This window comes from Drosophila santomea, chromosome 2L (genome assembly GCF_016746245.2).
Source record: "Drosophila santomea strain STO CAGO 1482 chromosome 2L, Prin_Dsan_1.1, whole genome shotgun sequence".
NCBI classification, from domain to species: Eukaryota; Metazoa; Arthropoda; class Insecta; order Diptera; family Drosophilidae; genus Drosophila; species Drosophila santomea.
Genome location: NC_053016.2, coordinates 3,146,562 through 3,161,814, shown reverse-complemented (window position 1 = coordinate 3,161,814; position 15,253 = coordinate 3,146,562). Strand labels below are relative to the sequence as shown.

Here is a 15,253-nt window from a genome sequence, read left to right as displayed (position 1 = left end):
GTACGAATAATTGTAGAGCAAACAACAAGTTTAATAATGTCTTAATATCCAAGCGGAGATACTGATTACCAACAGAAATAGTTGCCTTGAAGTTTACTGGTTTTTGAATGCTATGAATTGCCTTAAATACGCCTTGCATGCCTCTTAATGTTAAACGTACTAATGTAACATTAAAAATATGATTTAAAATAATAAAAGTAAAAAAGATAAACGGAAAATCTTTGCTTGAAAGTAAGATATTCTTCAGCTGGAGTTTTACATTTCTTTATTTGATTGTGGTGTTGTTTTTCAATTACATATAATAAACACTTTAAATTTAGAAATTAAACCAATACAAATTTAGTTAATTTTTATTTATTTTTTTAATTTACAAATAAAGTTGTTATAGTTTGAACAGTTTTCATCCCACATGTCGCCGTAGAAACTGGTTACGCAGTGAACGGAAAATCCTTTGTTGTCCATCGCGCCCTGATGCCACTTCAAGAAGGCAGCCGGATGCCCGGTGTTCAGCGAGTACCAGTGATCCCCCTGGCCCCTATTGGTGATGTCCAGCCAATACATATTGGCCTGCAATCTGGGCAGGATTGCGTTGTACTCCCGCTCGTCGCGAATCTCCGCCAGTCGTGCGCTCATCTTGCGGCATTCTTCATCGGCGGTGGTCCAGTTAGTCCTCTTCCAGTGGTTAAAGTAATAGTAGTCGGATCCGATCTTCTCAAAGGCATTCAGAAATCTGAGCTCGGCCAGTTCTTCCTTCATCTCCTCGATGTAATCTATAATGCCCTCCATCTTCGAGAAGCAGAAATCCCCGCATCCGTGGACTTGGACACATCCAGCTATAAGCACGAAGATCACAATTACGTGGAGTTTAAACATGGTTCCGACTTATGAGGCAACTGAAATATTTCGGTTTCAGTTCGCCGATTTTATAGGCTTGACAGCAGAGCTTTTCTATAAAACCGCGGGCACGTTTTTCGATCATTTAAATACTAACTATATGGTAAGTAACTTTTATTATTCATAGCATGGGCTTGTAAGGAGCTCGTTTTATCTACATTTATATTATATACATATAGGACAAACAACTTGTTTCTGTTATGTAGTTCCATTTGATTGTGTGTTGTTTTGAAAATGCACTCTCTAATTTTAGAGATGCTAAACTAATAAGACTTTCGGTGTTTTATATTTCGAAATGGACGATAGTCATTCCTAACTAATCAGTTCCATCAATCCATTTCAATAACAAGTTAAAGTCACTTAAATATTCCCATAAAACACTGACTTCTTCCGCCCAGAAAAGCACCACACAAAAATAAGTAGTTAGGCACTTTTAACAATGATTTTAATTGAATTCCCAAGAGCTTAGAAAAACGGATATGTGTATTTCAATGCATTTAAATCTCTTACTTCTTTCTTAAGGGTAACTCGACCTTACAAATATAGTTATACTGTTCATCACAGACATCCATGAATAGTGATTGGCCAAGTCTTGTGGCAGAGCAAACTTGGCGATTTATTGTGCTGGGTTGGGCAGCGTCCCAATTTAAGAAGCGGGCTGGCAGTCCGGTGGCGTTGGATTTGAAGCTGGTTTGAAGTGGCCAGTATCTAATGGCCTGCCAGTAGGTGCCCTTGCGGGTATAGTTTTTCTTAACCATCTCGAACTCCACGCCGTCGTCGTATTCGCCTAGTTGTGCCCCCATTTTGTGGCATATTGCAACGGCCTCGTCCCAGGTCGCCGTTCTAACCTGCTCGATGTAGAAGATTCCGTATCCCAACTTCTCGAAGCCTGGATACATCTTACGCCACTTCAGTTCATCCTGCAACTTTTGCACGCTGACCATGAATGGATAAATGATATCGTAGCACTTCTGATCGCAGTACGCCTCTAATTCGTATTCAGGACTCCCTGGCTTCTCACATTTTGGCGAAAAAGCCTGAAATCCATGGGGAGATCCGGTGAGTATCACGCAGAACAGAACTACTGCTAGTTTTCGCATTTCCAAGATGCTGCACTTCAAATCCGACGGCTGGGCACCACCTTACCGCCTTATATGCACTCCAGCAGAGCTTTTCTATAAAACCGCGGGCACGTCTATCCATAATTGAAATACTAAGTAAGTGGTTGCTTATGGCTTATATTATTTTTTACATCTTCTTAAATATTCACACACAAAACTCTAACAAATATGGATCTTGTATATACTCGTAGCGCCATTTGATTATGGGTTGTTTTAAAAATGCACTCTTAAATTTGGGATATATTTCAATAATGGCGATTGTCATTCTCAACTAATCAGTAGCATTCAACTAACCAATCCCCAAAAGCACTTTTAACTTTTTCCGACCAACAATAATTTTAATTTACGCATAGAACCAGTTAGTTTAATTACAAAAACGTAAATATATATTTGCAAACATTCAAAATAGTACCTTACAACTTGTAAATAGATTATTTCTTTTTTAAGGTAACTCCACCCTACAAATATAGTTATTTATGAGTTGGCAAGGATGCGTAAATATTCCCTTTCCAGACCTTGTTGCAACGCAAGCGGGGTCTTTTAGTTTTATGGGTTGGCCATATACCCAATTTAAGAAGCGGGCTGGCTTCTTGGTGATTTCGGATGTGAACCCACCGTCCTTGCCCTCGGTGATGCCCACTCAGTAGGTGCCCCTGGGTGTTGATTTTTTCAAAACCGCCTGGAACTCCTCGTCGTCCTCGAATTCGGCTAGTTGTGCCCCCTTTTTGTGGCAAGCTGCAATGGCCTCGGCCCAGTTCACAAGTTCTGCCTGCTCGACGTAGAAGAGTCTGTGTTCATACTTCTCGAATCCTGGATACATCTTACGCCAGTTCAGTTCGTCCTGTAACTGTTGCACGTAGGGCGTGAGTGGCGCTGCGATACGTAAGCAAGGACGTTGGCACATTTCCTCAAACTCCTTGTGAAGTCTTCCTGGTGTCGTGCAGTTTGGGGAAATAGCCTCAAATCCATGGGGACATCCGGTGATGATCACGTAGAACAGAACTACTGCCAGTTTTTGCATTTTCAAGACGCTGCACTTCAAATCCGACGGATGGGGCTCCTGCTTACGGCTTTATATGCACGCCAGCAGAGCTTTTCTATAAAGCAGTTAACACGTTTTAAGCTATTTTGAAAATGCAAATATATTGTGTATGGGTAGTTGTTGAATATTTATTCTGATTTCAATGCACGAGTGAATATTTCAACGTTCCTAATAAGAAAAGAAACCAAATAGAGTTGCCAATGGTCAGTACATTGACTTTCAGATTCAGGAGATAAGCTCATGTTTGTTTATATTATTTAAATTATGTACAATTTCATTTTTAAATAGTCGTTACGGAACTAGTTCAAATCGCTTGCTATCGATAGCTGACAGTGCTGCCCGTCCCATCGCCAGCTGCGTCAGTTGCCCACCTCTATTGTTTTTCATCCTATCAACATGAGTGCTGTTGTCGATCCGTTGGAACTTTTGACGAACAAGGGCACCCACGAGCCCACTTTCCTCTCGCCGATATGGAATCCGCTCGCCTGCGGAGTGGCCGGAGTGGGCGTGGCCATTTTCGTCAACTGGGGCTTCCGTAGGCCCGTGTTTTCCGGTGAGTTTTCGTCTCGCTTCCATGTGACGTAACGATTGTTTTTGTCGCCTATAACTAACTATAAATCGCAATGCTTTGCAGGCATTCAGAAGCATATCGCCTTTGGAGCTCTGGGCGTCGGTGCAGGATCATACTTCGATCAGAAGAGGAACGAGTACGTGGCCAAAAGGGACGCCGTCCTCCGGCACTACATCGAGCTGCATCCCGACGATTTCCCGGTGAAGGGTAAGTGCTGCATAGAGAGATTCAAGCATTTACTGATCCTTTTTGTCTTTTTTAGAACGCAAGACCTACGGCCAAGTGCTGGAGAGTTGGGTGCCAGTTCGCTAAGTGGATCTAAATCTTTGTTGTAAAGCGAGCGATGGAAGTAGTTAATAAAACAGCTTTAATTGTAAAACGTATGAACACGAAAATGGAGCAAAGGGATTAGGCATTCAATGTTTTTCAATGAAAAGGAATTGCATACATATTTTGGAATTTGCTAAGAGCTGGATTTACAAGTTATTGGTTTTCTTAACTTTTACGCAGATATTTAGTTTTAAGAAATATATATTTTAAAATAATACTATTGGGTTTGAGTCTCGGCTAGCAAGTAGCGTACTTAGCCCGAATTCGGAGCGCGGTACATGGGAATTATCGATAACACAATCGGCCCAAGTGCCACCTCCAGAAAGAGACTGCTGCGAACAAATGCTCTTTTGTCGCGGTGAAAAACGGATCGAACTTTTGGTAGGATGTGTCTGCGCAAAAAGTTTGTCCGCGAATAAATTACCATTTTTGAATAGCAGCCAGGAAGCTGTAAGAACGCGCTAAAAAATCAATAAAAAAATAAGAAACCCAACCAACCAGCGAATGAATTTAAATATACACCAAATGTTCATGAAACAAACACCGTAATTTTAAGTCAAGTTTGTGTGCGTGTGTGCGTCTTCGTTTTACCGTTACAATTTACGAAAACCGAAATAAAGTGTAATCAGTGAAAAATAAATGTTAATACTAATAGTCAAACATAGCGAAACGAATTATTGTTAATTAATTGGCATTATACGATTATTTTTTGTGACCCAGAGAAAGGTTAAGCAACTAATAGCTTCACGAAAGCCGTCGGCTCATTTCACCAGCAAATTTTCTTATCAGCATACAACGATTATGGCAAAGGTAAGAAAAGGCCGAGCTCTTAATTTTATTACGAACTTATTTATTTATGAACAGATGCTGGGCTTTCCCCCCCTCGCCTCCCGCTCTCGCACGGCAAATGTTTGTCAATTTGGTTTTTATTTTATTGCTTGTGTGTTGTGGGTGGTTTTTGGGCGGATTCGTTTGTATAAATTATGCATGCTCAGTGTGGATTCGCATTGATTTCCCTGGATTGCGGGGAATCGATTCCCCAGCAACGTTACTTTATGATGTGTAAAATTGAACGGGAGTCGCATTTTTGTGGAGCCATAAAAACAGTTATGCCAAAAGGTGCTCTCAATGCGGGGCGATGGGGGAGTGGGAATGAGTTTCATGGGAAACATAGAACATAGAATCGTAAGCGTTAGAATAACAGAGAAAACAGCGTAGAAAACATGGAAGGGCTTAACTGGGCTTAACCATCAGCATTCAATAAGATTTCTAATATTGTTAGAAAATACTACTGAAAATAGCCACATCTTGCGTAACAGCTCTCTTAGTTTCCTAGCTGGCGATATCTCTGCTTCTTTAAACATTTTACTATCCTCTTCATCTGGCTAATGAGTGAGTTTCTCAAGCACTTTTCTCCCACTCCGCCCGGAAAAGCGGAAAATTCCGCTTATGGGCCAATCTGCACGCTATTACGACGTAGGGCATAAAAAGCCAAGGAGCCCTCAATCCCAATCAAGGGATTAAAGCTCCGCCCGGAGAACGTCGTAGTAGTGAAGCCATTTCTCACTGGCCAGCACTTCTTTCGTGGCAGAAATGAGGCACATTATTCTCGAGGTTCTTGGCTCGATATGTGCAGTTTGAGCCAATTTGGTAATACATTTTTTATCACCCACCACGTGTGGGCTTCAGGAGTGGGTGGTTATGGGTGGCTGTGGGTGGTGTGCCCACCCAACCAATGTCGCGTGTCTGCCTGAAGAACTTTCGCTCGTGACAGGTTTGTTTTGCTCTTGATGAATTACCTTGCCACTTGTCGCTCAACATGAAATTACTTTCCTCTATCTTAAAGTTTTCCACTTTTAACCAACCACTCGACCGTTTTCCTCCCTTCGTTGGCTGGCTATGAAATTCTGATTTGCACGCCAAATGCGGCCAAATGTCCCCAAGTCAAGTTCAGACTTTACAATCAAGACTCTCGAGGCACTGAGGTTACCAGAGATACCACTATTATTATGTGCTTAGTACGGAGTGCCCAGCATCCTACAGCTTTATCTTGAGTGGTTTCCCAGGCAGCGAGATAAAATCTTATGATGGACAATCGCGACACCTGAAAAAATACACAAATATGTATAAAGTATTTACACACAAATATGTGTAAAGTTTTTCACTTATTTGCAAAAGAATCGAAAGTTATAGTGTTAGTTTTGATTTTAGTATATTTTTTAAACAACTTTACTTGCATCCCACTGAGAACGCCCTATCTAAATGTCTACAGGGTACGTCCAAAAAATATATATTTATCCTTCAATGACTGGGGCTTTTTTTTTTGCTTTTGCCTTTTTCCGCGACAGCCTCATAATCATCAGAGTTCTTGCCGCCCACTTTTCCCCCACTTTTCATCCATTTTGTCGTCTTGCCATGGCCCCTATATCATTATGTGCAGCCTGTAGCACTATTATATTCCTCTCATACAATTGTCGACAGGGGGGCGCCTCTATATACACTTTTTTCCGTGTCAACAGCAGCAGGCGCAACCGCAGGACCTGCCTGCAAGTGCAAGGATAACGGGCCGAAACTAACAATAAGTTGAAGCCATTTTTCTTGTATACGTACATGTTGTTAGTACCACCCACTAATGCGGAACAGATGAAGAAAAACAGCATGAAAATTTGCTCATGAAAGGCTAAGGGTGATTATTTCGAGGAAAGCTTCAGATATACATTTATTTTAGCATTTTTCTTACATAAATTGAAAACTATTGAAATTCATGTTCTGCACATCGAACTATACCAACCTTTAAGGTTTCAGAAATAATACAGCAGAGTAGAGTTTGCTATGGGAATAGTATTAACCATAAATGTATACTCTTGTTTGTAGCATCTGTTTCAAAACGGAGAGCTTATCCTCTGTTCAGAACCCCTATATGTATAAATATACTATACTATACTATACCCACTGTTGGTTCGCCATTTATGATTTATGCTGGCGGCGGTGGCATTTGTGTATTGACTCAACGCGAAATGCGTTGCATGCCACCAAAAAGGGCTTCTGGCATCCATTGCGATTCGTAATTTTGCATTTATTTATGGCTGCATTTGCAGCATGGGAATGTAGGGATAACGCTTTTCCTTTCCACCTACAATATTGAAATGCATCTGTGGGAATTTGCTTTGGTATTTATTCGCATTAAACAAACAGGTGAACCTCATGTCGATATAATCTATGCTAATTCGCAACATCATCGGTTTCGGTTTTGTTTGCTCTGCTGGATGATTGGGAAATTGTTAATTAATAAAGTTCGCAGCTGGGGAAATGCTTCCATTAATCATTGCCAACGGGCACACATATGGTTTAATTGCTGCAAAAATCTGGAATTGGTTAGCCATGCAAAACGTCAATAATACTTTTCTAATAATCATATGTCTGTATTTAAAACATAATTCTTCTCTTCTGCAATATGAAAATCAAAATAAATATCAGATCAAATTATAATCACAATATATGTAAATTGAAAAGTTTCTTCCTCACTAATTGGAAAAGTTATCAATAGATAAAACACATCTAACCAACTGCAGCTTAATTAAGCTTCTTTTCATGCATGTGGAATGGCATAATATCTGCATAGAAACTGAGTGAATTAACTGCACTGAAATGTGTCTTATCCTTCGCTTGGAAGCTCTCCAGCGTCATTATCCTTGCATATTTGTGGGCGTCGCCTGCATCGTGGCTCCTCCTCCTGCTTCTCCTTCGCCCTCTGGCACCATTCGGAATTTCCCAGGACAAACACGTGGGTCGCCAGAAACGCGGCAAAATGTTGTAAGATTCCTAAGCTAATTTCATTAAAAATTCATGGCCACGACACGACAATGCACACAAAACTGCACATAGACGAGGCCATAGACGTGGAGATACAGCCACTGACGTCGTTGCAGGTTTTCATCCGCTGGATGCTACTGCTACACTCCAAAAAAAAGTCAAGAATTTCTCATAGAGATAGAAGATTATGTTAATCACTAAGCTTAATAGCTCATCCTTTTTATTACAAGTTTAATTGGTTTTCCTATAATAATACTATATGGGACATCCCAAACTCTGCGTATATAAAACAACATCTTGCCTATTTCAAATAATTCACTACTAAGTATTTAAAATCAAAGTGTAACCGCTGTCAAAATGTCAAACGAGCTTAAAGTGCCTTGCCAAATTTTGGGCGAAAAAGCCGCACATGTGTGGCTTAGTCGATAAAAGGAGGAGGACGAGAGGTTCTTGAGAATGGGGAGGTGTACTATGTTACATATATCCTTCATTCATCCATTGTTGTGCCGAAATTAATAGTGTTTGCACTTGAGCCTCAGCCGCAGCAGCTGCCACTGACAAATTTTCATTTATTCATTCAGCGCGGGGGTTCCAGGTGACTAGATTGCATTTTGATAGATGGATATCTCTATAAATCAAACAAAAAATCACACAGACATGTGATGAATGTTCTAGCCTCTTTTAGGATGCCAGCCAATTGTCTAATGCGGCATTTTGCACCCTGAGCTTTTTTCCCCACTACTGGTAATTTAATTAAGTTGCACAAAAAAACAGGTCTTTGTGGGGTTGAATTGCAACCGGGTGCATAAATAAAGCGAGCGCAGATAAAAACCCTTGGAACAACATTGGGGCTGACCCCAGACAGCAAGTCGGGTCCTTCCGACCCGGAGACCATTAAATGGCCTGACAAATGGTATATTAACATTGGGGCAAATTTAGCCAGAATGAATAGGTTCACTAAGCTGAAAGGATACTCTAAGTAAGTGGACAAGACCTGCAGGGATTTGAGATGAAGCTTGACTTCCTGGGGGAATAAAACATTCAGCTGGGAAAAATAATTGATTAGGTAAGAAAAATTGATTTCTAAAAGTGATATTAAGCCTCGAACATAGAAGCAAATATTACTAATCTATAATCCAATACCTTAATTTCTGATATCAGGCTACTTTATAGTTTTATTTTGAGCATTTTATAGGGCAATTCTTGGTCATGCAGAGTGCTTAGATAATTTCCATTTTCGCAGCACTGTGGACTCCACAAATTTATGGAGTTTTTGCCTCACCATTTAGAATTTTACAATTTCTTGCCTTGTTTGTTTTTTTGTCTCGAGTGGCGATTTCCTGCCAACTTCTGTGTTTTGTTTGCTTGACTTGCGTCTCGGCAAATTTCTTTGGACAGTTTGAGAAATGGCAAATGGATAAAAGTAGATTGAAGATACTCATGTCCACAATAAATTTGTGTGCCATGCAAATTTACACAACGATTTAATTATATAAATACGGCGCTAAAATCGTTTGAAATGGGCAAATAATTTTGGGTTTAATTAAATATTAACACGCACACACATTTTATGGCATCAATTTGAATTAATTGTAGTTCCAGCGGCACTAAAAGCGCAATCAGCATAAACCGTGTGAAAATCCAATCAAAAAATATTCAATAAAGTGAAATGAAAACAGACGGCAGGTAAACCGTAGCATGTGGATAGAGAATCGTCTTTGTGGACTCACACATGTGGGTGGAATGATAAAAAAGTTGTCATTTCAGTGCTTTTTGACTGTATTTTTTAACTGTGCCCGCTGAACATGAAAGGCGAAGATAATAATTGAATTTTTATGGAAAATGGGGGTGTGGTGCTGGAAATTTCCGGCAAGGTGTGTGAAGGGTGAAATCCGAATAGAGAGAAGTGGGTTCATAAACGAATGAGGCTGTCTTTAAAATGCTTTAAGTAACTTAAAAAGCTAGCCCAAAATGAATTATTTCCTTACTATCTTTTCTAATCTCAGTTTTGCCAAATGAAATTACCATCACTTTTGCAGCGCAGCAATCGCTGTGAGCCAAATTGAATAAAAATGAATGTGCTGAAATCGTGTAAAAACCGTGTAACTATCCGCGTTTGTTCAGATGTGCATGTGGATATGTCTGGATATATGTATGTACATAGGTGGGTGGTGCACCTGACCACATGATGGCATTATAGTGCCGGGTGGTGCGGTGGCTTCGGATTGGGTGGTTGTGCGATTTAGTCCGCTTCTCGCACTTTATGTGTCTGTAATTGAAAATTAAGCGCCTGTCATCGGGCCAAGGCAGTAAGTGTTCGAAGCCTGGACGCACTGAGAGAAATTTCGATTGCTAAACTTCGGTACTATATACCATGGTTCTTATATGATTCTCAAGTAATTGATAGTATTTAATAGAGTTTTCTCCCTGTGTACTTGTGCTGCACTGGGCCACTAAGCGCTGTCTTTGGGTCACACATTTGCAGATACGGATACGGATACCCACGGATAGGTGAATCGCATTTCGATTTGCTGTCTGCACTGGGAAATTGCCAACTAACCATGCCGTGCACCCAAAGCCCCCGAGTGTCTGTATCTCTCCATTCCTGCGGTTCCTGTCATGTGCGGTTAATTTGTTTCAAATCAGCTGGGCGAAGAAGGATGACGTGGAACCCGGGTCCTGGCCATGTGGGTAAATTATTTCACCACTTTCCGTGGAATGGAGAGCGCGGACTACGGGGATATAACCCAATTAACTTGTGGCATGATCTGACAACTCGATTGAATAACCTGGGGTGCAATTAGGAGTATTTAAAATGAAGTCAGAAATAAAACATTAATTAAAATTAGACTTTAAGCATTATATAAGAGATATTTTTTGTCTAATGTTTTTAATTTTCCTGCGCATCCTCTGAAATCCTTTCCTCTTGCCAATTCATGCAAATTGAAAGCTTCCGTTAGGGAAACATCCGTAAATCATAATGCTCAGAATGGAAATCCCCAGCTGAAATTTGCACTTGCTGAAAGGCAATTGTTTTCCTATTTTTTCTCGGTTTCCCCGCAAGCGGAAAGATCGAAAAAGGGGGAAAACTACGGAGCACCGAAGGGAAAACAATGGAAACAGAACTTACTAACCCAATTTAACTCCCAGTATATAACTACAATAATAGCAACAAGCGTTGAAAACGGAAAGTGGGGGCGAAACCACAATAGTAACAACAGTACTACTAGAAGCCACTGGAAGAACCAAACACGCGATGCCAACATAAAATATGAACGAGCAAAAGGCGCAAATAAAAGACGAAAGCGTCTAAAATTACGGAAACGACCGGTCGGGAAAAGTTGGGCGGGGAAATATGGAGGAAAAGCGCCTCCAAGTCACCGCAGTCGCTAACAAAATACAAGCACATAAATGCGGTCGCTGTGTGGCGTTCATTTTTCTTTGCCGAGGTTACGAACAGCGTTTTCCCTCAAATAAACGAAAACTCTGCGTCCGGCTTAAATGTACGGAAAGTTTGGGATTATTCTAGGATTATTTTTATGTCGGTACTTAGTGTTAATTATATCAGGTTATGTTTATAATTTGAAAATAAGGAGCTTAAAGTCGAAAATAAAAGGATTTCATTACGTGGTATAAAAAAATGCATAAAGGTAGTAATCTTCACCTCCACAGTAACTTATAGAATTCAATCATAGTAAATGATAATCGAAATGAAAAACAAGTTTTGATTTTATAATTTGTAAGCATCTTGCTTCATTTATGAATCCCATCTACCTTGTCTGGTAAAATAAATAATATTAAAACCAACATTAAAGGGTAATTATTATTTTTACCTCGCTCTTTACTTTTTTTTAGGGTATCACCAGAACTTCCATTGTTTTAAATACCTTGTAAGCGACTAGAAAATGAATTTCGCCACTGGGAGTCGGAATTGTCTTGGGCAGACATTTTGTGCGTTTAGCTGGGAATTCCGAGTTAAATATTATGCTCGGTGAATACTTCTACCAGTTGCGCCATAAAGCACTCAGCGGTGGAAAGTTAGACAACGTGAGGGTTAAGGGGCCTGCTGGGGACCAAGGCAAACTAAGGGTTAGGCCACAGGCGTCCGTTTTAATGCCCATTATAATTATGTGTGCATGTGTGCGTGGCGCACGAAGCTTTTATGGCCTCTTCCCTGAGAACAACGAGAAAAATCAGCACAAAAACAAGCTCACTTAATGACTTGCACCTTCTTCTTCTTCCCGCTTGTGTAACACGTCGCATTTCAAGCCCCACGTTGGGCGCCACAACAAATGTTTATGAATTGTATATGAGTGTGAGTGAAAGCTCCGCACACCTGAGGTGCTGACACAACTCGGTTGCAGTGCATTTAATAGACTCAGCGTGCAAATTACACGACAAAATGTGTGTACGATGGAGGTGCAAAAAAAATGTAGCACAGTTCGAGGTTAGTCAACTCTGCGTGGAGTTCAGCGTTAAAGCCGGTGATATCACCGCAAATGAATGCTTAATTTGACTGCCCTTGGAACATAAATACAAGAGGTAGTACTCGGCAAAACTCATATTTTATTTACATCACTTGGGATTCTAAGCTACATCGACAAAATCATATTATTTTGTTACTTTTGGCATTTCGTTTTTTGATTAAGACTTGCGTAGAAAGCTGAAATCTAATGTATCCAGACGTTCTCAAAGATTTTAAGCCAGTCATTAAATATGTAGCATACTTTTGCGAGCGTCGCACGAGCTTCGTCCTTGTGTCCCCTTTGTTCTGCTGTCCCTTCGCTTCATTCGAGCAGCATAATTGAAAAGAAGCGGGGAAGGTTGTGGGAGAGGAAGGGATGGGGGAAGGACAAAATGCAAACCAAAGCTGGGCTAGTAAAGATGAAAGGTTTACAAAGCGTTTGACTGCTGGCCTGAGTCTAAAATGTGTGTGCACCAAGACCAGCGAACATCCTGCATCCTGCACACAGACACAGACAGATATCCTGGCGACCTTCACAGAACTATGCAAAGCTGATGCCAAGGGCTACATAAAATGTTTGGAATAAACTATATAAAATTGAGGGTAAAGGTATGCTATCTTTTGTGCAAGAGCATGGTATTTATGCGTCTCAGCATATGTGAGTTTACTGAAATGGTTTATTAACTTGATTAAGTTTAAAGCCCGAACTTTCAGAGTTTTAATGCAATTATATTTTTTCAGATAGCCGGGCATTATCTTAAGCCATAAGGTTGAGGGGTTGATCTGAGGACCACAGCATAGGTCAAAAGTCAAGCTGCATATTTATTTTCTCCCTCGCCAGATGCAATTGCATTGCTGGGAAAGTTTTCTCAACCAAAAGTTCAAAGTGAAAACTATGTGAGCTGAATTTGCAATGCGGCAAACTGGCAGAGAAAAAAATAGAAAAAAGCAGCCATATTTTTTGTCTAGTAGAATTTACCAGTTTCACTGCAGTCAAGTGCAAATTACAAACTTAGTCAAACAACGCAAAAACATCGATGAAGCAGCAGAAAAATTAAAAACAATTTTTGCAATTTTCGCGTGCTTTTTAGTAAGATACTTGTTGTTCGAAATAATGTAAAAAGTTGGTGGAATTAATTTTTTGGTAAACAATCTACGGACTTATGTAAAGTTAAAGCAAGCTGAGTTTAAATAATGCAAATTCCGTTTGATTTATGCCTTGCACGATAAGAAGGTTTTCAAATGATTTGATTCGCAATCACTGGCAAGTGATTCATAAAGAATCAAGAATCAAAGGAGAAGCCTTTTTCGTTTGCAAGGAAAAAACTATTTCTCATTTGCATAAATTTCAGCAAGCTTGCCCCAGTCCGCTGGCCAAATCAAATCATATGGAAATTGAAATCAAATTTCCAGAGCACTTGAGGGAATTCCCAGCAGACCCGGCCAATGTCCATCTGCAATGAGTTGCTGTCACACTTTCCGCAACTTTTACTCTGGCTGACGGTGTGTTTTCGTTTTTTTTTTTCAGCTGAGCCCATCGCTTGTGTCGGCGACAGTTTGAAAGGTTCAAATTGCAGTCGATAGTTGACCCAAATGCCCAACCCATTCCGCCTCTCGCCACGCCCCCAAAAATATAGGCTGTCACGCACGGAGACGAAAAAGAAAAGTCAGACTGACATACAAAAACACAAAAAGTTTGGGGGGAAAGTGCCAAAATCAGAGAGGAAACGAAGTGGAAGAAAAAAATTCTAGCATTTTCCGTTTTCAAATTCAAATTTAGATAGAACTAACCTAAAGGTATTCTATTAAAATGGAGTATATAAATATATGCATCTAATTCATATTCTAGTTCAAAAATAGCTATAAAGCAACATAAAATTCCGCACAATAACTGAAATCTGCAGCTTTCTGCGAAAGTGAAAACTGGAATGTGACAGATATATAAATTTTGTGCAACTCATGGCTTTTTTTCTTGCCTTCGTTTGTCATTCTGCAATGGTGCAGCGCATGTAACTGTCAAAGTTCGGGGCAACAGAAACTTGAGTTGCTATATATCTCGCATTCTGCCCCTTTTTCGTCGCGCATATAACGTACATATCTGTAATCTTTTTGCCTTTTTTTCTACTGACAGACAACTGCGGGCTCCTATGTGACATTGTTTACCTTTGCCAACACCCTAAAAAAGGAAAATGATTTACGATTTGAGTTCTGTGCGCTGGGAAAACATTGTCATTTCATTTTGGCACTAGACAAGGCTAACGAGTACTGGGGAAAATAATAACAAAACGTAAGCGAAAAGTGCAGCGAGTGCAGCTACGTAGAGCTTAGGCGAAAACGTGACCACGTGGCGTATGAGTAACGAGGTATGAGAGGGCTAATATTGTCAGAACGGGCTAATTTATACGTGGCTAGATATGCAAGCGAAAGGGAAAAATATGAACATTTAATGGGGTTGGAAGACTTGGCGTTTGTTAAGTGGCTGCAAAATTTTCAAATAGATAGAAATACAAACCAATACAAAAATAAAAAATAAAAATTTCAAAAGTGGGCGTGACTTGGCGGTGGGTTAGATGGCAAAAAGGAAATCGAAAAAAAAAAAAAAAAAAAAAAAAAAAATTTCAAAAATGGGGGCAGTGGGGTGGGCGTAAGAGGGCGTGCAACCTGAATCGACAAATGCGCTGCGTCTATGTCCTGGAGTCTGTATACTAATCTAATTCTAGCTTTTTACTTCTGAATCTCGACGTTCATACGACAGACGGACAGACGGACAGACGAAGACGACAACGACAGACAGACGACGACAGACGACATGCCAGATCGACTCACTGATCCGATCAAAATATATATTTATATGTCGGAAACGCTTCTGCCTGTTACATACTTTTCAACGAATCTAGTATACCCTTTTACTCTACGAGTAACGGGTATAACTAATCGTTGCTAAATAGCCAAGACATACGAAATATATTCGCTTTCGATTTGGCCACAATGTCTTTTTAGATAGTGGACTGCTTATA

General features: G+C 40.2%; 5 protein-coding genes across 7 annotated transcripts in view; 2 read left to right on the top strand and 3 right to left on the bottom strand.

Annotated features, from left to right (window-relative positions):
- Positions 1-354: 354 nt before the first annotated feature.
- Positions 355-873, bottom strand: LOC120453494 (accessory gland protein Acp29AB-like). The gene has a single exon (XM_039638234.2). The coding sequence runs from the start codon at positions 871-873 to the stop codon at positions 355-357; it is 519 nt and encodes a 172-aa protein (XP_039494168.2).
- Positions 874-1,314: 441 nt separating this feature from the next.
- On the bottom strand, positions 1,315-2,021 carry LOC120455110. The gene has a single exon (XM_039641001.2). It carries the CDS (start codon positions 1,992-1,994, stop codon positions 1,401-1,403), a length of 594 nt encoding a protein of 197 aa, XP_039496935.1. The 5' UTR covers positions 1,995-2,021; the 3' UTR covers positions 1,315-1,400.
- Positions 2,022-2,374: 353 nt separating this feature from the next.
- Positions 2,375-3,073, bottom strand: LOC120458796. The gene has a single exon (XM_039646589.2). It carries the CDS (start codon positions 3,034-3,036, stop codon positions 2,656-2,658), a length of 381 nt encoding a protein of 126 aa, XP_039502523.1. The 5' UTR covers positions 3,037-3,073; the 3' UTR covers positions 2,375-2,655.
- Positions 3,074-3,428: 355 nt separating this feature from the next.
- Positions 3,429-4,011, top strand: LOC120458797 (NADH dehydrogenase [ubiquinone] 1 subunit C2). Its single transcript, XM_039646590.2, has 3 exons — positions 3,429-3,610; positions 3,692-3,835; positions 3,891-4,011. The coding sequence occupies exons 1-3, from the start codon at positions 3,454-3,456 to the stop codon at positions 3,938-3,940; spliced, it is 351 nt and encodes a 116-aa protein (XP_039502524.1). The 5' UTR covers positions 3,429-3,453; the 3' UTR covers positions 3,941-4,011.
- A 276-nt stretch (positions 4,012-4,287) lies between these two features.
- Positions 4,288-15,253, top strand: part of LOC120458792 (mucin-17) — a 73,146-nt gene continuing 62,180 nt past the window's right edge. For 2 of the 3 annotated variants that reach the window (XM_039646578.2, XM_039646576.2), the window contains exon 1: positions 4,289-4,768. In XM_039646578.2, the coding sequence (XP_039502512.1) occupies positions 4,760-4,768 (9 nt within the window). In that variant the 5' untranslated portion in view covers positions 4,289-4,759. Of the gene's footprint in view, positions 4,769-15,253 lie in introns of all 3 variants that reach the window. The other variant, XM_039646579.2, reaches the window with a different exon arrangement.

Bases quoted from the DNA above. Each gene is read 5' to 3' on its own strand.
- LOC120453494 (XM_039638234.2), bottom strand. From the start codon at position 873: ATGTTTAAACTCCACGTAATTGTGATCTTCGTGCTTATAGCTGGATGT.
- LOC120455110 (XM_039641001.2), bottom strand. From the start codon at position 1,994: ATGCGAAAACTAGCAGTAGTTCTGTTCTGCGTGATACTCACCGGATCT.
- LOC120458796 (XM_039646589.2), bottom strand. From the start codon at position 3,036: ATGCAAAAACTGGCAGTAGTTCTGTTCTACGTGATCATCACCGGATGT.
- LOC120458797 (XM_039646590.2), top strand. From the start codon at position 3,454: ATGAGTGCTGTTGTCGATCCGTTGGAACTTTTGACGAACAAGGGCACC. The intron at 3,611-3,691 runs GTGAGTTTTCGT...AATGCTTTGCAG, and splicing joins CCGTAGGCCCGTGTTTTCCG to GCATTCAGAAGCATATCGCC. The intron at 3,836-3,890 runs GTAAGTGCTGCA...TGTCTTTTTTAG, and splicing joins CGACGATTTCCCGGTGAAGG to AACGCAAGACCTACGGCCAA.